Source organism: Culex pipiens, chromosome 2 (assembly GCF_016801865.2).
Source record: "Culex pipiens pallens isolate TS chromosome 2, TS_CPP_V2, whole genome shotgun sequence".
Taxonomy (NCBI): domain Eukaryota; kingdom Metazoa; phylum Arthropoda; class Insecta; order Diptera; family Culicidae; genus Culex; species Culex pipiens.
The window spans coordinates 131,168,028-131,195,084 of NC_068938.1; the positions used below are offsets into that span (position 1 = coordinate 131,168,028).

At 35.8% G+C, this 27,057-nt stretch overlaps 2 protein-coding genes across 2 annotated transcripts; one reads left to right on the top strand and one right to left on the bottom strand.

The window, feature by feature from the left end:
* The first annotated feature begins 2,762 nt into the window (after positions 1–2,762).
* On the top strand, positions 2,763–15,425 carry LOC120415315 (protein crossbronx homolog). Its single transcript, XM_039576797.2, has 4 exons — positions 2,763–2,987; positions 3,051–3,115; positions 3,187–3,290; positions 14,467–15,425. Exons 1-4 carry the CDS (start codon positions 2,920–2,922, stop codon positions 14,923–14,925), a joined length of 696 nt encoding a protein of 231 aa, XP_039432731.1. The 5' UTR covers positions 2,763–2,919; the 3' UTR covers positions 14,926–15,425.
* On the bottom strand, positions 15,250–24,761 carry LOC120415314 (enolase-binding protein-like). The gene is made up of 5 exons (XM_039576796.2): positions 24,540–24,761; positions 24,164–24,442; positions 19,967–20,269; positions 15,895–16,059; positions 15,250–15,832 (listed from the first exon to the last, which is right to left on the bottom strand). Exons 1-5 carry the CDS (start codon positions 24,651–24,653, stop codon positions 15,482–15,484), a joined length of 1,212 nt encoding a protein of 403 aa, XP_039432730.1. The 5' UTR covers positions 24,654–24,761; the 3' UTR covers positions 15,250–15,481.
* Between the last annotated feature and the right edge of the window lie 2,296 nt (positions 24,762–27,057).

A 27,057-nucleotide genomic window follows, 5' to 3' on the forward strand; every position in this document is an offset into this window, starting at 1 on the left:
GAAAAAATGTTGTCTTGTCAATTACTTTTTTTGCATAAAAATAAAAAAAAAGTGATCAGAAATGGTTTTTAATCGTGTTTTTTACCGTTGTACATAAAAATTTACATAGGGTTTTAGTACCCAATTGTCATTTGAAAAAAAAAAATCAAATTCGTGAAGACTTCTATCATTGCCATGATTTTTCGTTCAAAGATATAAAATTTGCGCCCCTATCAATATTTTGACAAAATTCCTTCTACAAGTTGTTTAGAATAGTGCACTACACATGCTGATATCTTTCACTCAAAAAAATATTCACGTTGAAGCTACGTGAAAAGCTATGTGATATTTTTCCACTAAAGTTTTCACGTAACTTCTACGAGGCGGCCCTAGTAGAAACGGAATTTGCTTGGCCAGATCATTTCACGTCGTTTCTACGTGCTTCACACGTAAAAGCTAAATGAATCAATTGATGATTTCTACATGTTTGTTGTAGTAAACATTAAAAGAACCTTCTTGTACTAATATGGTCTAATTTCAGATATTTTTTTTATCAGAAAGAAAAAAAAACAAGCAATGCAGATCTAATTCAAATTTAAATCATAGTTTTATTCAATTTTCCTTTGCTAACATGGTAAAAAATGGCCCAGTCTCTCATGAAACCGAGCAGGAAGACGTTCGTGCGTAGCTTTCTGTTTCCGCTGCACTTTGTGGCCGCACGGGAACCCGTTTCAAAGTCGTTGTCGTTAGTTGCGGTACTTCTGTCCGTGCCACGTTAAGGTGGCTGCACATCACCAGGGGGGGTTCTTTGTGAGCAACTAGGCAAAGTTTCCGATCAAGTTGGGTTCTCGGATGGTTGGCCAGTATGGCGTGGCCAGAAAGATGTTAAAGATGATTGGGGCGACCACGTTCAGCTCTCAAATTCCTTGCACGGGTTCGTTGATCTTGCCGGATACAGCTTGTTGCTTCGAACAACTTTGGCGAGGGTACCACACTGGCCAAGGCAGACGATAAGATGGCCGCAAATGAACATCACACTCTTCCGGAGCACCCCGGCAAGTGTCCGCAATGTCCGTGACATGTTCGGTTGCGTCGATCACCACGACCAACCGCTTATATTAGAACTGGCCAGAATCCAAGTGGCCACCGGTAAAAGTGTGCTGCTTCCAGAGTTCGGCCGCTGCAAAAAATAAATAAATAATTATTTATAAATAAAATCATTCAAACTTAATTTAACTTACCTTCTATTCTATTTTTGATAAAATTTTGCGAGAACAAGTTCGGCAGCCAGTCTTCGCCGGACGCCATCAATTTTCATACTAAAATAATCACGTAGAAATTTCGACGAATGGTGCATTCGAGTTCCGTTGAAGTTACATTTCAAAACACATACAAATTACAAGGAAAACCCTAGTGGAAAAATACCATAAGGCTTTTCACGTAACATCAACGTGAAAACATTTTTTTGCCAGTACACTTTCACATTATTTTTACGTGTGTCACGTAAAACGAGCCTAGCGAGGGGAAAATCGGGGTTACGTGATTTTTCAGGTAGCATCAACGTGTAGATTATTTTGGTAACGACGAATTTGGTAACGATTATCCCATTCCTTGCAAAGTTATGGAAATCGTCATAAATCAATGATTGCCAACTAGGACGTTAATGATTGTATCACAAAATTAGGTATATAAATTTTGAAACACATTTGATTTAGACCAAAAACTCTTTCAGTGGCTTCAAGAAGGTAACAACCGGTACATGCTGATTCATTTTGGTGCAGAAATTCGTTAAATTTAATGAGATACAGAGCATTTCCAGAATTTTTTTTTAAAAAGGACCAATAAACTATTGTCTTTCATATGTTTATAGGACCTAAAAAAACGTTACTTAATCCACCTTAAGGTGGTTGATGCCTTCCTCGCATTCATGTTGTATTTTAGGTGGTATTTACGAATTAATTTAAAAGTTTTTTTTTATTTTTTTTTCATTTTTTTTTAATTATTGATTTTACTTGAACAGCAATTTTCAATTCTTTTTTTACCAACTCTTCAATATAAAGGTGAAAAGTCTCATGAGTTATATATTTCAGTAAAAAGTTCGTGTAAATCTTTGTCGAGACAAAATGATGCAGCAACATAATTAATACAGATTTTTTCCAGAAGAGACGCAGACACTGCTTAAGCAATGTGGCAACCGGGCGATACGCATGCAAGGGAATGTGGCTGCAAATCCCCTGCGTGGTCAAAAAGTCAAAAAAGCAAAAAGACCCGGCCTTTGAGGTTAGGCAAAAATCACCCTTTTTTGTAGCTACAAAAAAACTTGTTCTTGGCATAACTTTAAAAGTTCTTCACTAAACAGAATAAAATTTAATAGGGTCTTAGGGGACTCCAAAACGAACAAAATAAGGCGGATCTGGCCAAAATCGGTTCAGCCAATTCTGAGATAATCGTGTGGAAAAAAAATCAAGTCTACACACATCCCCACAGACATTTGTTCAGAATTTGATTCTGAGTCGATAGGTATACGTGAAGGTATATCTAGGAGTCGTATTTAAGAAGTTCATTTTTCGAGTGATTTTATAGCCTTGCCTCAGTGAGGTGAGGAAGGCAAAAACCCCTAGATTTTAGAGTGATGATCAATTCTCTTCGAAAATGATCAACGGCTTCACCTTAACAAATTAAAGTTGAAATCAACTGAAAGCCGTTTTCCAAATTTGGGTTTAATCAAACCTGACTGATTTCATATAAGAGTGTAACTGCGGTGTAATCCAGGAGCTGTCATATTTGTTTATGTTTTGGTTTCAATATTTTGCATGAAATCTTTTGCTGCTTAGCAAATTTTTAATTTTAATCCTAAAATCTTGTGAAAAGATTGTTAAAACTAAGTATAGTTACATGTTTTAGTAAAGTGTTGTAATAAGAATTTCAACAAAATCTAAAATGACGCTTGATTCTTACGACAAACTGCTTGGCACCGTCCTGCAAGAGTACAAAATTCTTACAGAATAGTAAGTTTCTCGGAACCAATTTTGTATTTAGTTGAAATTTGGTAATTTTATTCCTTCTTTCAGCAAGCGACTGCAAAGTGAAGATCTCGGAGGAATCTACGTTATTCCGTCGCATGAGAACAGCTTCGGTAAGAATGGATACTCCTTCCCAGGGAATTTCAACTTCTGATTCCCAACAATCTTCTGTATCTCATTCCAGTTTGGTTCGGAGTGCTCTTTGTGCGGAGTGGTCCGTACAAAAACGGGGTGTTCAGATTTACGCTTACGTTGCCGGATAAATTTCCCAACGATTCGGCGGTGCCGGTAAGTTTGATCAATCATTTTTACATTTTTCTTTCTTTGTCAATTATCGCAGTATCTTTGAGAGTTTTTCCTTATTGAGCAGTAGCAAAAAGTTATTGGGGTTTAAAAATATTTTTTTTAACAGTAATTTGCAAAAGCTATGAACAAGGGTCAAACCAATCCCGGTCCTTTATGCTATATTTTGAAGTTAATCTAAAACTGATGTTACTTGAGCAGGGAAACGTTAGCAGGGAAAATTTTAGTTCTCGTATTGGCCACCAGATGGCGTCATTGAAATCCAATTTCCCTGCTCACTTCACATCGTCAGCAGGGAAAAAAATTGTGAAGACAGCAGGGAAAGTGAAATTTCCCTGCTAACGTAAATAGGATTTTTTAAACTATAATTTTTATCGTAAATGCAATCTTTTCAACAATATATTTGCTTTGATGTATTTAAATTAGTTTTTTTTACGTATTTCAATGCCTTCGAATCTGAACAAATATTTTCCCTGCTAACGTATCAGTTACTGAGCCAGAAGAAAATTCATAGTCATGGATCACAAAAATCGGCGTTTTCAAACCAAAATAATAATTTAAGTGTAAAATATTTTCAAATCATTCCTGTTCTTCAAGTGTTCAGCAGTGAATTCTTTCATTGGGGCGTGGCTTATTATTGTGATGAGCATTTTCCTTGCTAACTTCACAGTAACCAAGCTTTTTGTTTTTTTTTTATACAGGGTAAGGTCATGTAGAACTATTTAAAAAATAAATGAGTAGGTATCTATTTAATTTAACACTAGCACATTTTACTACCTTTTCATAAAAGTACGATTGTAATGTAAACTCAAATGAATATTTTGTTTGAAATAACAATATCACATCTTTTCTGGTTGGATAACTCTTAAAGATTTGGATTTCCTTGCAAATATTTCTTTACCATTAACCGCTTGGTATTAGAATTTTATTTTAAAACAATTAAATTTCTATTTTTTCCAAATTTATATTTTTTTCAGACAGATGTCCCAGAATCAATTTTTTAAGTGAAGTTGAAGTCCCAGACAAATCAAAAATGTTTTCCCTGCTTACGTAACAGTTTACTGAGTTAAGTGTTACTTCAGCAGGGAAAACGTAGGCCACGTCCCGCAAACGACCCACAACGTCGTCAGCAGGGCAAATAGTTGTGAAGACCGCAGATTTATGTTTTTTTACAGGGCCATGTATGGTGGCAAGGCTTTCACCTCATATGCGGTAGTTTGAGAGTTCAATTGCATTTGATATTTTTTCCCGAACTTATATGGACACCTTAGGGAAACTGGGGTCAATCGGGACACATGGGGCGAAATGGGACAGCAGTATTTTGATTTTTCTGGTTGGATTCGGTTATAACAGAGTCAGGCCAACAAAATGTGTACATCCATATCCAAATTTAAAAGCTTTAAGTGCTCTAAAAACTGCTGTCCCTATTCAGACTGTAGTCTCGATTCACCCCAGATTACGGTAGTAGTTTAACATGAACATGAATCATTTTATCATTAGTTAAGTAATAACATTGCCACTGAACCGCATTGCAGGCCAAGTGCGAATGATGCTGATGATACCTCTTCAGTTGACGCTCAGGCGAGGAACATCCTGGAAGGAGCGTCACTGACTACGTCCGTAGTCCTGTTAGATCATTTTTGATCAGAACAGTATAGCTCTGGTTCCTTGCAAGTGTCCTATTTTCTTACCTCCACGTTGGCTTGGTTTTCATGATGACCTAGCTGGTGGCCTGTGGAAACGGCTCGTAAACCTTTGACCACCGCGGGTCAGACTCGAGACGGCTAAAAGAAAGGGGCGCGACAATGTGGGAAAGGGAAGTAATTTGTGATTGTAGACGGTATTGTTTTGATTCGCAGTATGTTGAGTCAACTGCTGTGGATGTACCTAAAACATCGCACAACGGGGTTTCTCTTCTCTTCATTCTCAGCTACCACCTATCTCCTATTTTTATTTTGCTCTTCTGATTCCCAATTCTTCACTGATTCTTCTATTTAATATCCAACATTTGATTTAAATTTTACTAACTTTTGATTCTCCTATTTCTCAAAGCTTTTCTACTCTTCTCTATCAATTGATACTGCTGTAACAAACTTTGTTTTGTTTTTTTTTCCTTAAAAATCTACTTTTCCTTAATGTACTAGTAATATCAAGTCTATTTATCATTCGCCTAATCTTTTTTGATTTTATTGCGAATTTATTTATTTGAATAATTCTTTATCTGTCCTATAAATTATCATTACTATAATCTAAGCTTGTTTTGTATCTCTTTTTATTAACTATTGTCTAATTTTACATCTAATACATCTAGCTTCTCATTTTTATTCTTCTAAATACGCTCATCATTCTCTTACTATTGATACTTGATTTTTATAAAATAAATTCTCTTTTACTAACAATTGTTTTCAATCTTCACCCTTTTTTTTCAAACAAGTGAGGTTTGAGCCCTTACTCAATTTATGGAATGGTTAAAGGATTAACACAAATATTACTATTGTATTTTTGGTAAACTTTTATAACATGCTTAGGACCAAAAATTGTAACAAAACACCGCGACAAAAGAAATAGCAACATATAAACACAACTCAACACTAGGAAAGATTTCAGGAGAATACAAAACACAGTAAATAACAATAAGTTTTTGAATTCAAACTAAAAATAAAACAGTTTTTGCTTTAATGAAAGTTGATAGGCACACTATAAATGGTTAGGCGCTTATACTTACATCAAACCCTACTTAATGTACCACCCCCGGCCGAGTTAAAATGCGTAACCGGAAAAGAAGGTGTGCATGCCTGGCACGAACACTCAAAGCGTGTTCTAGCGTGCTGCTCGTACTGACTCAGAGCAAGGGTGAGATGTAGGTGTAAGGGCAGTGCGTGTTCGTCGGGAACCTAGTGCATAAGATCGGTCAAGGCCCGTTCTTACACTGAAAATTGCGAATTGCGAACATTGCCACTGAACCGCATTGTAAATATCGCCTTGATACTCTTGAAGGCTGTTCCTCTCATGAACTAGGAAAAACCTTTTTCTGTTTTTGTAATTTCAAGAAAATATTATTTTGTAAGCAACATATCACAACGTTGTGGGGGCGTGGCCTAAGCTTTCCCTGCTGAAGTAACACTTGGCCCAGCAAACTGTTACGTTAGCAGGGAAAACATTTTTGATTTGTTTGGGACTTCAGTTTGAAAAAAAAAAATCAATCAATTCTGGAACGCGTAAGCAGGGTGATTTTGTCCGTGACTTCAGTTAAAAGAATCAATTATGAGACACGAATTTAACTTTAGCAAAAAAATAATTGATTTTCAAATAATTCAAATGGATGTCACTAGGAGTTTTGGCCTTAATGTTCCATAGTTTTTGTAAAATTGCTCTAAAAAACATTCTAATATCAAGCGATTAATAGTAAAGAAATATTTTGGAGGAACTCCAAATCTCTAAGAATTTACCTAGGGGAAATTCTCGTATCTTTGGCAGGTTAAGCACTCGCTCCTAACTCCATCCAATTTGCTGATTTTCACTATTTAAACAACTAATTTTGCAAAACTTTTGATAGAAACTTGCTTGCTCACTTCTTATTGAGCTATTTATCACTCGATTTCTGTTGAAATCGCTTTTAATGAGCTTTAATTGAATGTCAAAGTTCTGACCTGCCAACATTAGAGGCACGCTGGAATTAGATGCTGTTCCCCTACTATTTACGAAACGATTTTAAAAAAAATATTTTCGCTGCTTACGCGGTAATTATTTGAACAATTTCCTGCTGATTTGATCAAATCAGTATTTTTTGTATATTTCAATGCAATTTAATCTCAGTTTTTTTTAACTGGCCCGCGAGCCGGATTGATTTTCGACTTAAAAATGAAGATAAAAATGACTAGTATGTGTATTATTTCAAACTTTTATCAAAGTTATGTTCGCTGGTCACATGAGAATCGATTCCATCAAACAAATCATGAAAATGTTGGCAATTGTTAATTAGACGATCAAAAATGTAAAAATTGAGCAAAAAGGGTTGGTCAGGCCTGATTTAGCTAATGGAGGAGTAGCTTTATTATCGGAGGTATATTTTTAATGCTAAATAACGTAACAGTTACTGAGCCAGAAATAAACTTAAATGTCAGAAGAAGCTAGTGTAAAATTAAATACAAACTACTAATTTATTTTTTAAATAGTTCTACATAGACCTTAGCTTGTATAAAAAAAACAAAAAGCTTGGTAACTGTGACAAAAAAAAAACTGTGAAGTTAGCAAGGAAAATGCTCATCACAATAATAAGCCACGCCCCAATTATAAAATTCACTGCTGAACACTTGAAGAACAGGAATGATTTGAAAATATTTTACACCAACATATTTGAGTACCTTTGTATAAAAGTTTGAATGTAAATTTAAACTTAAATTATTATTTTGGTTTGAAAACGCCGATTTTTGTGATCCATGACTATGAATTTTCTTCTGGCTCAGTAACTGATACGTTAGCAGGGAAAATATTTGTTCAGATTCGAAGGCATTGAAATTAGAGAGCCTAGAGCTTATAATAAGCTCCAGGCTCTCTAATTGAAATACGTAAAAAAACTAATTTAAATACATCAAAGAAAATATATTGTTGAAAATATTGCATTTACGATAAAAATTATAGTTTAAAAATCCTATTTACGTTAGCAGGGAAATTTCACTTTCCCTGCTGTCTTCACAATTTTTTTCCCTGCTGACGATGTGAAGTGAGCAGGGAAATTGGATTTCAATGACGCCATCTGGTGGCCAATACGAGAACTAAAATTTTCCCTGCTAACGTTTCCCTGCTGAAGTAATATCAGTAATCTAAAGACCTTTTAAAAGCGGCAAAGGGAATTGGATTTTATCAACATTTACGAAAATACACTCAACCCCCGGTGGTTGGTCACTTTTTCGTTTGACACTTTTTTAGTTTGTACCCCGTTGGTTGGTCAAAGTCAAAATAAAAAGTGACGAACTGTCACTTGTTACACGGCGCTCACGCACACTATCAAAACAAACGTTTGGTAGTGTGTGTGAACTCCGTGTAAAAGGGGTGTCAAACGAAAACGTGACCCCGTTCGTTTGACAACAGTTGGTGTCAAACCATCGGGGTTTGAGTGTACTGGAAATTTTAAAATTTTTAATGTATGTTGGATCTCAAACTTATAACTCTTAATTTTTTTAAGAGGGGCCATGACAGGGCATCTAACATATTTTGCACTTAGATCCTTTCGCCTCAGGTTTCTAGCTGACCTAGGGTGGATGATACCCCAACGTGGTATGAACCACAAAAAATCAAGTAATTTGTGATTGTAGATGGTATTGTTTTGATTCGCAGCATTTTGAGTCAACTGTTGTGGAAGTACCAGAAGTACCAGAAACATCGCAGAACATCTCCTTTCCACTTTCAGTTACCATATATCCTCTGTTTTTTTTTGTTTTACTGCTCTTCTAATACGGCTTCTGTTTCCATCATTTTATTTTGATTTCCCACTCTATTTTTCCAATCAATACTGTATTAAAAAAATGTGTGTTTTCCTAAACAAATAATTTCCTTCAATGTGGCATCGATGTCAAATCTTGTTTATCATTTTCCTATTCTTTGTTGATTAACTTCTTCATTTATTTATTTATTTGAATATTGTTGCATCTGTCCTATAAGCTGTCATTTATATTTTTTTGATCTACTCCATCGCGTTTCTACTTTTATTCTTCAACATACAATTACTATTTGTCTTTTACTGTTTATTCTTTATATAATATATAGTTTGTACACTCAAACCCCGATGGTTTGACACCAACTCTTGTCAAACGAACGGGGTCACTTTTTAGTTTGACACCCCATTTACACGGAGTTCACACACACTACCAAACGTTTGTTTTGATAGTGTGCGTGAGCGCCGTATAAAAAGTGACAGTTCGTCAGTTTGACTTTGACCATCCAAACTAAAAAAGTGTCAAACGGAAAAGTGACCAACCACAGTCCAGACCGATTATCCGAATCCTCGATTATCCGAAGTTCCTTCGGATAATCAAATTTATTTTTTCGTATTTTTTCAAATTCGAACTCTGCGACCCCATTTTAGTCAATTTTTTTCAACATTTCATCACTGCCATCTTGGATTCAAAAATTCTAAATCATTTTGAAGTAGTTTAGGGGTCATACATAAGATCTACAATCAAAGATACGACAACGTGAACGGTGATTCGATTTTTCAAAGCTTTGATTATCTGAAGTGAAATTTTGCCAAGGCCTTCCGATAATCGAGTCTGGACTGTACTACACAGAAAAAGAAATGATGGTAATATTCATCAGGAAATGGTGAAAGATTTTGTGGCTAAAAAAATGATTAATTTTACCCCAGAAAATGATGAATTTTCATCAGTTTTTTGATGAATATTCATCAGGTTCACATTTTTACACATTTTTTATGTAATATTACTCAAAAAAGAGCTAATATTCAACCTACCAAATTTTCAACATTCCAAAATTCAACTTTTTTTTTCTGTGTACACAGAAAAAGAAATTATGGTAATATTCATCAGCAAATGCTGAAAGGTTTTTTGGCAAAAAAATGTGTAAGCTTACATCAAAAATGATGAATTTTCATCAGTTTCTGGTGAATATTCATCAGGATCACATTTTGACACATTTTTAAAATAATATTACTTAAAAAAGACACAGCAAAAAAAAGTTGAATTTTGGAATGTTGAAAATTTGGTTGGTTGAATATTACTCATTTTTTGAGTGATATTAATCAAAAATTGTGTAAAAATGTGAACCTGATGAATATTCATCAGAAACTGATGAAAATTCACCAATTCCTGATGTAATATTACACATTTTTTTCGCCACAAAATCTGTCACCATTTCCTGATGAATATTACCATAATTTTTTTTTCTGCGGAGGTAATATTGAACATGCCAAATTTTGAACATTCCAAAATTCAACTTTTTTTGCTGTGTATAATCTGTTCAGAAACTCATGCCGAACATTTTGCTTCAAAAAGCTCATGAAAACATGATTTCTATAACAAACACTTAAAAAATCAAAAAACCAACAAAAACAAGCAATGCAATGAATATAAAATTTACTAATTACTTAGTAAAAAAGTTATATAACTCTGAAAATTCTATACAAAACTTATCTAAACTTAATTTAGCAAACTGTAATTTCAACTACACAGAAAAAATGAGGGGAAATATTCATCAGGAAGTGGTGACAGATTTTGTGTAAAAAATGTGTAATTTTACATCAGGAATTGGTGAATATTCATAAGTTTCTGATGAATTTTCATTATAGGTTCACATTTTTACACATTTTTAAAGTAAATTTAATCATAAAAATAGATAATATTCAACCAACCAAAATTTCAACCTTCCAAAATTAAACTTTTTTTTTCTGTGGAAGTGTCAATATACTACACAGAAAAAAAAAATATGGTAATATTCATCAGGAAATGGTGACAGATATTGTGGCAAAAAAAAGATAAATTTTACCTTAGAAAATGATGAATTTTCATCAGAAAATTATGAAATTAACCTCAAATAATGGTGAAATTTACCTAAAAACATGATGAAATTTACCGCAAAAATGTTGAATTTTAAGAAAGAATGTGTATTATTGCATTAAAAAATGTGTAATTTGTGGCTCAGAAAGTGGAAGGATAGGTATTGAACTGTCATCCATTTCAGAGAACGTAAATAAAACATTTGATGGTCTATCTACAATCACTTAACTTAGAAAATTTCACTTAGCTTAGGAGTTTGAATCAATGGAAATGAATCTGATCTTCTACAATGAAAAGGAATAAAATTAGAAACTTGACGTATGGTTTGGAAAATTTCAAAATCTACGGTAAGTTGACGTTTCCATATCAAAGGTAAACAAACAACTGCATAGCAACGTATATCAGCCCAGCAAATTTTCTAAGTTGATTGTGGATGACGGCCGTAAGTTGTGTACATTTTCTAAGTTTTACTTTACTTAACTATTCTAAGCTAAGTGATTGTAGATAGGCCATGATTCAAACGAATATTTTTTTCATGACTTTCAGGGTACTTTGTGCTTGATCACTCTAAGAACTCGGGTTGTTTTTTTTAAAGCAAATATTACTTTAAGATTAGAAGGAACGCCAGTTCTTGGACAACTTTTGTTCAACTTAAATAAATGTCTGAACAACACCCGGACTATTCTTCCAAAACAGTCCGGAAGAAGCACTAAAACAAACTCACCAAAACAAACCACGACGGTGACACGAAATCTGCGACGATTCCTGGACGTAAACACCTGGACACACTGGCACCTTCCTCCAGACCGATCCGGAAGAAGCACCAAAACAAACTCACCAAAACACACAACGACGACTGAACAGAATCTGCAACGATTGTTTGACGCACGAGCGACCAAAACTCCGACGATTGAATCACGATCCGACAGGCTTCTGCCAATCACTTTTCCTAACGTTGCGTTTGACAGTTGTCAAAGTCCTTGGGTCAAAAGATGATTGAATATTGTACCTAAATTTGATGAATATTACTCAAGTATACGAGTAGCAAAAATAATGTTGAATATTCATCAAAAATTAAGTAATATTACACATTTTTTGTGTAAAACCTGTTTGACAAAAAAAAAATCGTTATTCAACAATTATAGAGGTAAAATTCATCATTCTATTTTTCAACATTCTGTTTTCAACCTTCCATTTTTACATTATTTTTTGCTGTGCACAGAAAAAAAAAATGATGGTAATATTCATCAGGAAATGGTGACAGATTTTGTGGCAAAATAAATGATAAATTTTACCCCAGAAAATGATGAATTTTCATCACTTTTTGATGAATATTCATCAGGTTCACATTTTTACACATTTTTTATGTAATATTACACAAATAAAGAGGTAATATTCAACCTACCAAATTTTCAACATTCCAAAATTCATTTTTTTTCTGTGTAGTATAAACAGTCAGTTTTAAGAGAATGCATGCAAATTATGTCTTTTCTAACAATTTTGCATCAGAATTTGAAACTTAAAATGACTTGTTGTGCTTCGAACCCCGGACACTGATAAAAGCTGATTCGAAATCCGGACACTCGTTTTTGCTAATGAATCGCACAAATTTGAACTGAAATGTTAGTGAATGGCATTCTTTAGGTCTCAAATAAGCTGTTAACATCAAAACAATCTATATTTTATGTAAAAATTCGCTAGAATTTAAGGAAATCAAAACCATAAATTTATGCTTTGCCTTCCCGGTGCTTCGGACGCCTATGAAATATTTCACGTGAAATGTTTCGCATTTTTTAGTAATCTTATAATTTTATTTTATTTAATTGTTTTGACATTAACTACAGCGTTCAAACAAACTTGAAATGAAAGTTGATGTTAGAATTCATCAAATAACACCGTTTTGACATTCATAATGCGAACTTATATCCAAATTATTGATAAAACAAGATTAGGTGTCCGGGTTTCGAAGCGTCCGGGAATTCGAATCATGACGTTATTGAGGACATGGAGTAGATGTCAAGAAATTTTAAGAAAGTTGAAGGCGAGATCGTATTTTTTTAAATTATGGATGGAAGTTGTTTATGGAGTCGATGCGGTTGTATCCATCCAGAAGCTATCTTTATTGTTTGATTCCGTTTGAAAACCTGGTTTAGTGAAAATCTTCTCTGTTTAATGGATCAGCTTCGCTAGAATTAGCGATGTTTTTTTCGCTGGACCAGGAAGAGCTCCAGGAATCAGCCAGGGAATTTGGAGCCTAACATTTCAAAAGGGCACATAACTTTTGTAAACAATAGTGTATCCCTTTCACTCAAATGACAGTTTACATAAGGTGTGAAAGGGACACACTCTTAGTTAAAAAAGTTATGTGCCCTTTAGAAATGGCAAGCACAATTTATCTGCGACATCGCAGAATGAAACTCTCGCGCAGTGCCTCGTCACCAGTAAAAAAGAAAAATCTCTTCTAACCGGTCGAAACGCGACCATTTTCCATAAAAATGTCTCAAACTAGACAAAGTAAAACACATACTACTGATTATAAAACAGCTCATTTGCCAGTAAGAAAAAAAGTCATGCTTGTGCTTGAACAGCCTCCTATAGAGGAGAAAATCGTGACGTCAGAAATGAACTCAAATCATTCAAAGTTAATTTTGTGAGTGACTTTAACATTTTGGCCTAGTTTGACAGCTACATTGTCCCCAGTTTTTTGTGGGAGAGAAAAGGAGGCAAATACTTTATGAAAGTCATAACTGCCAAAATTCGTAGCCTCAAAATTTTGTCGCGAGTTGCTTTCCTCCTCTATTTTGTAGATGTAAACAAAGTGGGATCATTCGAAAATCACGTTACGCATTCTCTCTTTTCATCACCCAGTCTACTACCATAAAATTGCTAAATGAACATTTTGGAAACGATATTACACCGTTTTGGTGGTCGATAAAATTGATTTTTCGTTGAAATTTCGTACCAACCTGTAATTACGTCGTAGGAAAATCCGTAGGCATCCGAACCGGTCCACGTTTGACAAGTCATCTATGTCATCGGAAAGGGCATACAATTTCCGATCTTTTGATACCCGAACATCTAGGTTTTCTACACTCAAAGCGTGTTCTAGCGTGTTGCTCGTACTGACTCAGAGCAAGGGTGAGATGTAGGTGTAAGGACAGGCCAAGGCCCGTTCTTACACTGAAAATTGGGTCCTAAAATGAAGCTTAGATTGCTGATATTATTGTTTACAGCGATAAAGCTTATTTTTCTGAGTACAATGACCCTTTGTACGAGCACAAAGAGTTCAAAATGGATTTTTAAATCAATTTTGAAAAATTAACCTCGCGGTCCTTCTTGACAGAAAAGCTCCTACTTGACAGCTCGTTCCAAGGGGACCATAGTTGATCCATCGGAAAAATGTTGTCTTGTCAAAAAAAAAAATTGAATTAAAATGAAAAAAAGTGATCAGAAATGGTTTTTTATCGTGTTTTTTACCGTTGTACATAAAAATTGACATAGGGCTTTAGTACCCAATTACAAATAGGAATTGGTAACTTAACTACTCTGAATAACTAAACAACTATGGCCAACACAATTAATTTACAAATGTAATACGGTATTGTTTCGACGTCTCTGAACAACCGACATTTTTTTTACCACACCGCCAGACCGTCGTCTTCCAGAGCGAAACCTTCCACCCGCTGGTGTGCCCGTACAACGGCACGCTCGAACTGTCCGAGGCGTTCGCCAAGTGGAAATCGGGCGAGAACCATCTGTGGCAGGTGCTCAAGTTCATCCAGTACGTGTTCGCCCACTTTGAGGAGTACATGGCGGTGGCGGAACTGACGGCCAACAACGTGGCCCACGAACTCTTCCAGCAGAGCCGGGCGGACTTTTTGCAGCGGGTCGAGGAGTGCGTGCGGCAGAGTCAGGCCAAGGTGTACGACCCGGCACCGGTTCAGGACCGGAACTACATTGTGTTCGAGCAGTTTGACGGGGCTGTGCATGGGCCGGTGCTGGAATCGATGAAGCAGGGCCGGGTGAATGAGGTCGGCACGACGCCACCCTCGTCGGGGCTTTCGTGGGTTAAGGAGGGCGTGTTTCAGCCGTTGAGCAAGCAGGGTTAAGTTGGGGTATTTTTTGGGATAAAGGTAGAACCCCGGTGGTTTGACAGTTTTTTTTACTTCATTCTGATGAAAAGAGGTCAAGTCAATTTATTGATAATATTCTTAACTTTTTGGCCTAATTTATACTAGTTTGCTCAACATCGATCCATTTTTAGTTGCGTCGGTTCGACACGCATAAATTACGCAAATTTTGTATGGGGTTGAAGATATCGGTGGATGCTCTGAGAGGATTTGTAGTGTTTGTGAGCGCATTGTTAAAAATTACCCTTTTCAGTTAAAAACTGTCAAACGACTGGGTTTCTTTCGGTAGAATAAAACAACGAGTTAGTTATTGTCGAAGGGATGGCGTTAAATAACCTTGAATGTGCAAATATTTATTACAAGCTAAACCTAATGAAGTAAGTTTTTCTTTGTGGGATGAGCAAATGGCAATAATATTCGTTTGTAATTAAATTCTAATTTTGGTCACACATGCGCCATCTGGCGCCAGAGTATCCTAACCGCATGTTTACTCTCGGTAGAACCCAAAAGAAAGTCCCTTTTGACGTCTCCCTTCCTACATTCCGTTGACCCGACTGTACTTTCCGGTTTTCAACTTTTTCGCCCGACGCATACTGATGATCCGACGGACAATGTCCAGCAGGGCGATTCCGACGACGGAAAAGAACAAGATGGCGGCACCGATGGCCACATTACGGAACTCCGGGTAGACCTGGTTCAGCTCGCGGTCGTTGATGTGGATGTGCAGATTTTCGGTTTTCGTCACCAGCTGGTCGTTGTACTTGTGGTCCGTGTGGGGTTTGTTGGGTGACAGGGTCGGAACGCCCGGGAGCAGCTGAGATTCGTCGTACAGGCTGGTGACCACGCCGTACTCCGGGTGGGTCTCCGTCAGTGACGTTTCGATCGACTGGAAGTGATGACAGACGTTAAAAATCTCTTACAAATTTCATGATTTTGATGGAATCTTACCGCTCCCTCGATGGACGCTAGCGACTTGGCCCAGCTGTAACCCTCCTCGTCGGTGTACACGGTGACCAGCTTGCCGCGGAACTCCCGGTAGGCGCGATCCTCGCTGCCCACGACCGTTACGTTGATGACCGTGTGGGGGCTCATGTAGCGGACGGCGTTGATGGTCTGCAGATGGGTTGCGAAAAGGAGAAACGGTAAGCGTTACTAACATTCTACTCTCTGACAAGGTAGGCGTCGTTATTGACCAAAATGTAAAAAAGAGTAAAAGTGGTATAAAAAGTGTCAGTACATCACTGTCACTTTAATAACGTGACATCAATTGTTTTGCTTCCGACTCCCTTGTATTTTTCCACCCAATTTTATCTTCGTTACCCATCAATCACGACAAGAAATTTCACAAAACGGTTCCGAGTAGGTCAGTGGAAGGGGTTGACGTCGTTTGACTTCTTTTTTGTTGCTGTTATCTTATCTATAACCAGCATTTCGATCCGCAAATAATGACTGCAGTAAAAGTATGAAGAAAACGAAACCGATAAAAAAAAACTCTTCCATGATTTGTGTGTGACACTCACATGGCGCAAACTGGATCATCGGGCGATGCGAAATACTTGACGCGTGACGTCGTTTCTTTTTCTACCTGATTATGTGTTATCAATGAAGTGAAGTGGGGTTGGTAATTGTATGTATTTCAAGGTTGGGGCTACTTTTGTTAAGTTTATCAATTCAAATAGTGTCTATTTTAAGAGCTTTGATATCAAATCTAAAAACAGCGACCCCAAATTAGCCAATTCAGCCCATTATTCAGAAAATTATTCTTCCTTTTAATCTACAAGGACTTCGCCGCCCTGAGCTCCTAAGTGTATGAAAGTATGGCACGGAGCGACGGTGCCGAATACCCATATTTACACAAAGAATTTTAGAGCGCCCGCCGCGGGATTCGAACCGGCGACCTCTAGATTGAGAGTCCAGTGCGCGGTCCGATTGATCCACACTAAATTAATTACGTAATTTCCAATATATATTTTTTTACAATTGTTTCCCTTGAACTTTCTGTGAGCATGGGTGAATTACTTTAGATATAGCTTGATTTTAGTTATTGGAAAACTTAAATATCGAATGAAATTCAATCGTTGTTCTCTATTTTCCTTTTGAAAACATAAAAAAATATTGAAAACATAAAAAATATTTAAATTTAAGCTATTGCAAATATGTTTACAGAATTTCGCATAAAATAAGTGGTAAAACATGGTAACTATCCAAACTGAATTTTTAATTGAGAAAAAATTAAAACCGTTTAATACTGACAACTATTTAAATCTACATTGATTAAAAATCCAGTATAAAAATTTACAAAATTCCTTGGAAAGAATGGAATTTTGTAAAATAATTTTTAACCAATTGAACAAAATTAATAAAAGTTTTGATTTAACCAAAATTGTTATAATTCATTTAGATATTTTTTCGATGGCTGATATAATTTTTTTTATAAAGAGTTTTTTTATTTCAAATAATTTTTGCCTTCCTCACTTTACTGAGGAAAGGCTATAAAATCACTCGAAAAACGAAATTCTTAATTTGACCTCCTAGACCCACCTTCATGTGTACTTATCGTCTCAGAATCATATTCTGAGCAAATGTCTGTGTGTGTGGTGGGATGTTGATCAAAAAAATTTGCACTGGATTATCTCTACACTGGCTGAACCGATTTAGACCGTATTGGTCTCATTCGATCCGTCTTGGGGTCCCATAAGTCGCTATTGAAAATTATAAAGTTTAGTAAAGTACTACAAAAGTTATGCTAAAAAAACAATTCCAACAAAAGTCCGGAAGATTGTAAAAAGGGTGGTTTTTGTAAGAAACCCAGTCATGTTATACATTTTGAGAAAGGTATTCGAAAGACCTTTCTAACGAGTCCAATAGTTTGAAGATCGACAACCCTATCAAAAGTTATGTGCACTTGAGTGTTATTTATGCACTTTTTAGAGGCCGGATCTCATATATTTCGATGAAAACGTTGTCCGTATCTATCATGCGACATGTCGATGGATAGGTGATCAAAAGACCTTTCCAAAAAGATCAAAAGATTGAAGATCTGACAACCCTATCAAAAGTTATGTGCACTTAAGTGTTATTTATGCACTTTTTAGAGGCCAGATCTCATATATTTCGATGAAAACGTTGTCCGGATCTATCATACGACCTGTCGATGGATAGGTGACCAAAAGACTTTTCCAACGAGTTCAAAAGATTGAAGATCTGACAATCCTATCAAAAGTTATAAGCACTTAAGTGTTATTTATGCACTTCTTAGAGGCTAGATCTCATATATGTCGATGAAAACGTTGTCCGGATCTATCATGCAACCTGTCGATGGATAGGTGATCAAAAGACCTTTCCAACGATTGCAGATCTGACAACCCTATCAAAAGTTATAAGCACATAAGTGCCCTGAATTATGCAGATCTGACTAACCAATCTGATGATATGAAAAATGAATCAAGTTGATAGAACACTGAAAAGTCCGCCCTTTTGTATCTATTTTGGATAGCATTACCCTCTGAATGTGAGGAAGGCACCAACCACCTAAGGGTGGATTAAGTAACGTTTTTAGATAAGAAATGCCCAATTATTTGAGTTTCTGGAAAAGTCAGAAAAAAATCGAGAAAATGAAAAAGGGATTTGGGTCGTCACCCTGCGTGTTCTAATTTCTACTAAAACCCTCAATCAGCAATCGATGATATCTTGGAAACAATTGACCATGTTTTTTATGTTAAAAAGTTAAACTTGTGTATAATTATCTGATTTTTTTAAAAGAAATATGTTCCAATTTTTTAAATTACGACTGACATTTTTGTAGCGCCAAATAATTGATGATTCAAGCTTGGATTTAATCCCTTTTAAAATGAAAGTCGTGTTTTAAATCTGAAAAAATATGTCAAGAAGTTCAGAAAATTTCACACAAGTTTCATTAGTTACTGCACCATTATTATTTTAATACAAGTCTCCCTCCATACAATTTATGTACTGGTCATACAATTAGAAAATCTGTATTTTGAAAAAAAAAATGATAAAAAAATTCTGTAAAAATTGATAAACAAATAATTAAAAAAAAACTATTGTGAAATTTTAAGTTTTTTGAAATAAAAATATTTTTTTTTCTAATTCTAAAAATTCTCCGATAAAGTATCATGTTAGTTTTGAAGGGGTTCCTGATCCTAATGCTTAGTAAGTTCTTAGATTCTTCTTGAATGCTTTTGAATTCGTTTCACCAGCAAGCTTTTTGCGGCAAATTATTGAAGTCAATAACATATTTCATCATTTTTTCGCCTGATGGGTATTCAATCTATAAGCTCCTTTTGATTCACTCAATCAAATTAAAATTAAGATACTAAGAATAATTTCAATCTTGTTATGTCTAGACTATCCCAAACCTATTCTGTATTTATTTGATCGCAAAATTGAGCGGACAAGTAACACCTTTTCCAAATCTGCTAATTCCCTCAGTTGATTCGGGAACTTTGAACCCCCGCTTGTGACGAAATTCCCACGTCAGCTGTTGTTGTTGTTGTCCTCGTTGAAAGAAATCCGACCAGCAGCGATGTCAACAAGCTCTTGTTGGTTAGAAACACGTCGTATCTTGGCAATTCCAAAAACCCAATTGTTGACCCAAAATCGTCACCAGCGATCGTGCCACGTGCTAATTGATGGCACCCCCAAAGCCTCAAGCAAGGTGCTATCAATCTTGTCACACTTGGGTACTTTTTTTTATTGACCTGTCGATTGCACCGGTTTTGATCAAACGTCGAGTCAGCTCCACCCGAGATATTTCACCACCCACAATAGAATTAGCACTCGCGTGCTACATTTGTGACAGCCGGTGATTATGATAAGAAGTGACGAACGCGCCGCGCAAACATCCTCCGGCGAAATTGGCCAATTATTATTGTTTTTGCGAAGCAATTTTGTTAGTTTGAAAATTAATCTTCACGTAAAAACAAACATTTTAAAATAACATCTTTGTTTATCACAATGAAGATCTGGCAACCCTGCCAAAAGTTATGGGCGAACTTACCTTAAAAGACCTGCCGTAGTACGTTTCACCGGAAATGGATTTGTAGGCCAGCGTTTTGCCCCGGAAAACGGCCAACGGAAGGCCAGTCATGACGGTGGCCGGAAGTTGGTACTCGATGCGGGTATCCTCCAGGTAGGAAATGTCCTGATCGATGTACTTGTAGGTGGCGTCCCGATTCTTGAGGGTTGCGTACGCGAGAATGGGAGAACCCAGCCGGGTCGTGTTGGTCCACTTTTTGTACATCATGTCGCGCAGCTCGTACCGTTCGGGGTATTTTTCGCCCAGGATGACCGTGGAGGTTGGCTGTAAGGAATGGAGGAAAATCAATGATTTGAGGAACCATTTTTTTATGAAAATTATGACTAAAAATTACACTTTCGCTCAAAGGCTGCCATTAACACGAAAACTATTATTTCTCCAAATTTCTTTCGTCATTTCGTAGAGCATGAATTGGGCTACAATGTCCTTTCATTAGATTTGACCAAATTTTAGAATACACCCAGAATCCAGAGCTGTCTCATTGTTCCCCTCTCTTTTCAGCCATGGGTAACAATAAGATACTTTGATTTTTCTTCATTAACACTTGTGACACCAACGGGGTCAAAACTTACACGAAGCACCAAGGGGGTCAAAAAAGTTGGAAATGCAACTTCAACCGGCTGTATCTTGGCAAAAACTCAATCGATTAGGATGATTCTTGTTGCATTCGATCCGGAAGAATGTCAAGAATCACCTCCAACAAGGTAGATCCAAAACAGATGCGTCTACCTTAAGTTATAATAAAAAAGGCATTTCCAACTTTTTTGATCCCGTTGGGGCTACAAGTGTTAAACTGTTCAAAATCCATGGCAATCTTCCAAAACATGAAGTTTAAGTGTTTTTTTTGCACATTTATCGAGTCTTAAATTTGTTTAAAGGGGGAACAAAAAACCCATCATTTTAAAGGTGGAACAGGACAGTTCATCAACCATGTTTATTCGCCATATTTGATGATGGCACGTTACACCTTAACCAAAGATATAAAGTTATTTATTATAAATGAAAGGTTTTCAAAAATACTGTTTTTTGATTTTAATTAAAAACGTTACCGTAAAACGGGGTGACTTTGATAGCCAGGGTTTGAGATTTTTTCGCAAAATGAAGAGTACAAATAAAAAACATACGGAATTGTATGGAATCATACTGACCGGGGCAGAGAAAGGTTCAAGGTACTCCTAGAAGAAGTTTTCATTAAATTTTGAAAAGTATAAAAATTAGTTTACTATAATTAAGAAAACGTTGATAAATACCATTATTTTCATATTCTCAAAGTGTCATGATTTTCTCAATGAACATGATTTTAAATCGGAAAAAACGGAATGCATTTTCGGATTCTTCGGGTCAACGAAGTTAGTAAATCATAAAAATTGTATGTTTTAGAAACATAATTAAATAAAATTTCCAAATTTGAAGGCATTTTCAGTAAAACTAATTTTATACAAAATGTGAAAACTTTTGACTTGTGCTTCGAATTCAGTTTAAAATGCAATATTAACGGTACACATCAACCATAGCTTTTGAACCCAGATTTCTGTTACAGACATTTTAGTATCTTCAATACTACGGGAACTATCGATATAATTATTTATTCATCCCCTAAATTACTGTCTTCGTAGTTATTTACAACAAAGTTTTACTATTTTTACTATCAGATTCTTACAGGATTGGGTCCGTAAGTTTGACAATTTCGGAATAATAAGACAACCACTTCCTTGGTTGCTGTGCACCCTTAATTGATAATTGTATAACCAAAACTATTTTTTAACAAATTTCAGGCAAAATTCTGACTTTTTAGCAATTTTACTTAAAATTTATAAGCATTTTGTTAAAAAGATTATAAACTTGGTTAACTAAATATAAACTTGATTTTTTTGTGTTAAAACTATATCAGCCACCTTAGCGATGGTACATTTGCCGTAAAAATAAAATTTGAACACCTTTAACCTGATTTTTCAAAAATTTGACTTTCAAAGTCACCCCGGTATTTAAAATAAGAACTTTCAATGCAACTATTTTTTTAAACACTATTGAAAAATCGTTTTTTTTTTCTTTTGTGTGGCCCACCCTAATAGTACATGTTTAAAGAATAATTGTCTTGAGAAAACCCTTAACAGTTGGAAAATATTCCAAAAATAAATGAAAATCCTATCAATGTCCCCCGCTTTTTTCTCATTCAAAACAATATTAGATTGTATGTACAGAATTGTTTTAACCAGAAAATCAATTTTTAATTTCTTTTTTAAACAATCTGACAACTAATAAAATATCACTGAGCATTTAGCTCATAACTTCTGATAGGGGTACCAGATCTGCGATGTTTTATGCTCATTTGGATGTTTTAGGTCTTTCAATTGTCCAACTAATAACGGGTTGGATAATTTGATATTAAACAATGAAAAAATTGTAAAATTTTCTGATCTCTTTGGAAAAAAAATATTTTGCAAATTTTAAAATCGAGGCTACTGTTTCAAAAGGGCCTAAAAATAAAAAAAAATGCGGAATTACAAGGAACACTTGTCTTTTTTGCATTCAAAGTAATGCAAACCAAAGCACAAAATAATTGTTTTTGCTTAGAATGAAAGTTGCACAAGTTTACTTGTCAAGACTCGAAGTTTCATGCAAAACTTGGTTTTCCAAAATAACAAGGTTTTGCCAATACCTTAAAAATAGAATTTTGTTTTTTTTTTCGTTTTCAAAAAATAAATAAATTAAATTTGTAAGGGTCAGATTATCTATTATTTGTTATGTACTTTCATTATATTTCAGAGTCTATTTTTTTTGCTTAGGCTGTCTTTGATTTTTGCTAAAATGTTGAATACAAGCCTTTGATCCTAATCTAATCTAATCTAATCAGACCCTAGCGCTGCCAATCTTTCGAAGGGATCCTGGAGAGTGCCTTAGGTTAGATGACGCCTAGCACTCTTCTTGTCATTTATTAACATTTGTAGTGCTCCATTGCACCGGAATGCGTTGAAACATCACAAGCGTTAAAGCGGCCAGGCCTACTGCGTAAAGCCGTATCGCAGAGATGATTCGTAATTGGGTTGAGTTTGAGCACTAAGTGTTCGAACAACAACACAATTCTGAATCGACAGGGGAAGAAGAAGCGTGGGGCACACCACCATACGCTCCGAGATTTTGGTAGTATTCGTAGGGAGCACCATGCTAAGAAGGTTTGGTACTCCGGGACCCTCTGGGATGGGACATTAGGGTGTAATATGGTTGTATGGAAAAAAAAATAAAATTGTCCAAATTTATTGAGCACAGCACTTTTTTAGTTGCTTTTGGGGTCCTAAACAACTCCCCAAAGTTTGGGACCGATTGGTTTAGTGCCCTAAAAAAAGATACAGCATGTTCAAAACTCGTCTAAAACGTGTTTTTTGCTCGAAAATCACGTTTTAGACGAGTTTTGAGGAAGCTATATCTTCTTTCAAGAGCAAGTTAGCACCAAACTCTCTTCGGCAAAGTTGTTGAGCACATTCCAGAGCATCCGAATATGAGTCCAGTTTTGACACAGCATGAAACGTGGATTTGGTAAATATCAAAATGCAAAAAAAAAAAAATGTTCCATGCAAATTTATATGGAAAATTGAATCGCTTTGCGCAAAGTGAGGACTAAACCAATCGGTCCCAAACTTTGGGGAGTTGTTTAGGACCCCGAAAGGAACTGAAAAAGTGCTGTGCTGGAAAATCGATTTTGATATTACACCCTAATGGGACATTATGTTTCCACGAATACCCTGGACACTATTTGCCGTGGTTATAGCGCCACAACTCGTTCTATTGAATACAAGCCTTCATAAAAAAACAATAGTTTTTTTGTTTGCAAAAAAGTTTTTTTTCTGGCTTCACGAATTTAGACATTTATTTCGTTATTTACAAAAATAAATTAAAATGATAAACCTTGAACAATTGTAAGCAAAGAAGGTTTTTCAATTTTGTTGCATTGCAGTATTTCAGCACTGTTATCTATATTTTGGATTTTATCGGAGGAACAGATATCGATAAAGCTTTAAATAAAATAATCATTATTTGTGTCGCAATGTTAAATTGCATGTGTAATGTTGAACCAAATTATGATTACACACAACCATGGAAATTTGATAAGAAAAAAAAAAAACACTACTCAACCCGAAATTCCCACCACGCATGACTCACCGCAACTCCATGCTCGTTTGTGCAATTCCCACTGACGACATCGTACGCACAATATCCGGCAAACTCTTCCGCCGCGGCCGCCCTGCCCACGTACTTCACCGCGGTGTCCAGCTCGGGCGCGTTGGCAAAGTTCTCCGCCGTAACCCACAGCAGCAAACTCCCGTGGACGCCTTCCTTGCAGATGTGCGCCAAGGTACGATCGATGTGATCCACACTGAACGACTTGACCGTCACGGACATCAACGGCGAACCGCTGTCGCAAATTTCCGCCAGGAACGTCTGCAAGAAGAAGCCAAGTCCAAATTACAACTCGGTCACATTTCGACAAGATAACGATTTCCGCTGTCTTCAGCGATTGATTGACGAAGTCCCTCACCTTGACGTCCACTTCCTGTTGACTTCCTTCGAATACACTACCACCGAGAACGACACTTCCGGACAGCGCAAGAACCGCCGCGACCAGCGCGAACATCCTGTACTGAGATCCCATTTTTGAACAACTGCTCGACGCTAAACTCCTGCCACAACTGACTGAATCCGCTCCAGGCGAATATCCGAACTCGACTGGTTCGATCGATGGATTCGCACAGCCCGATAAACTAATAACTGATAAGCTGCTGCGGCTGCGGCTGTCGAATTCTGACGTGTGGCACATGTTCATTACCTTCTGGTAGGTAGTATTCCGTCCAAGAGGAATCCGCATCGATTACACATCGGTGGGAAACTTATCTGTGCGGAACTCCAGCCAGCAAGCGCGAGGCTGATTGTGCGGATTGTAAAGTCCGCGCGCGCGCGATTGAGTTTGTTGCATGCGGGCAGGGTGGCTACTTAAAATGGCCGTTGCACTCGATGGACTGCAGGAAAGAAGTCACGCATAGACGCAGAGAAGACTACTCGACGATGTGCCTTCCAAGTTATCGTATTATGAAAAGGACTTTTGGTGATTTGAAATGTCACTTGCCAATATGGGTCATTCCACCTCAAACTTACACAGCTTACGGAACCAAAGTTTTCGGATCAAGATCAAATTTAATGGGGCTGTTGATACCATCAAATCAAGCACGAATCTTGATTTTAGTGCAAGTCGGACCACTTCGATTTTCAAACTGCAATTACTCTGAAACCGCAAGCCGTACAAAGTCGAGCAAGGAATCATTTTAAAGAAATTTGGACGTAGAATTAATGGGTGTAGCGTATTTTCCAATAATCAATTTTTGTCAGTGTTTGTTGTGCCAATGAAAACTTTATTGTTAATTTTCACGTTGATCGCCAATTTTAATTAAAGGTTTGACCTCACCATCGCTTTCCTAAAAAAAATACATAGGTTTTCCAGGGGTGTACCCCATTTGGCATAATGGACATTTGGCATAACGGGTTTTCAAGAAGGACGTTTGGCATAATGGACGTTTGGCATAATTGGTCCAAGACATCAGGGACGTTTGGCATAATGGACATTTGGCATAATGGACGTTTGGCATAACTCGTTCAAAAACCATCAAGGACGTTTGGTATAATGGACGTTTGGCATAATGGACGTTTGGCATAATGGACGTTTGGCATAATGGACGTTTGGCATAACTCGTTCAAAAACCGTCAAGGACGTTTGGCATAATGGACATTTGGCATAATGGACGTTTGACATAATTTTTGCTAGATTTTTTGTTTTGTTGAATTAGTATTTATTTTTTTGAAAGAATAATAATTAATAGCTTTTTTTCCCATTTCCTTAACAGATAATTTTACTTTAAAAGATGATTTTTTTTTCAAGAAATCAAGTATCTATTTTCATTCAATAGATGTAATTCTTAATAAAGCTTTAAATGCATTTTTTCATAAATTTATTTTAAAAAAAAATAGGGAGTGTATATAATATTAAGATTTTTCTCCTTTTTAAATACATTGCAGGTAATTTTTTGTATTATTTTTTTCCTTCTTTTATTTTAAAATCAACTAACAAAGAGATGTAAGTTTTGCCAGTCTTTAAATATTGTGCAAAAGAGATTTTATACTATTTTCCCTTTCCCTCCTTTTTTAAATTCAACCTGAACAATGTATGTTTGTTTTGCTCTTCTTTGAAGAAATGCAATTGATATTTTTAAAGCAATTTTCTCTTCTTTTATTTTAAAACTAAAAGAAGATAAAATCTCAAAAAAAAATGTGTAGATTTTGCTTTTTTCAATATTTTGCAATTATTGTTTTTTTATGCAATTTTCCCTTCTTTAATATTCAACCTTAATAAGGGATGTACATTTTTCTTTCTTTAAATATTTGGCAAATGAGTTGTTATGAAATTTTCTCTTCTTTTATTTTAAATTTAAATTCAACTTTTAGAAGGGAAAATCTCTCAAAAAAATACGCTTTGAGTATTTGACAATTGAGTTTGTTTATGAATTTTTCCCTTCTTTTATACACAGAAAAAAAAGTTGAATTTTGGAATGTTGAAAATTTGGTAGGTTGAATATTACCTCTTAATTTGTGTAATATTACATAAAAAAATGTGTAAAAATGTGAACCTGATGAATATTCATCAAAAACTGATGAAAATTCATCATTTTCTGGGGTAAAATTTATCATTTATTTTGCCACAAAATCTGTCACCATTTCCTGATGAATATTACCATCATTTTTTTTTCTGTGTATAAAATTCAACTTATAGAAGGAAAAATCTCTTTAAAGATTCACATTTGGCCACTCTTCAAATGTTTGACAACCGCATTATTTTTATGTTTTTCAACTACCTCTATTCAAAAAAATAATTTAATCAGCATTTTTTTTTTGTGCAATTTTCCCTTCTTCCAGATTAGTTTTTAAAAAATATAAAAAGGGAAAATTGCATAAACAACTTTATTGTGTGGCCAAGGCAGTTTAGTTATTGAGTTATTCTATTAAAGGTC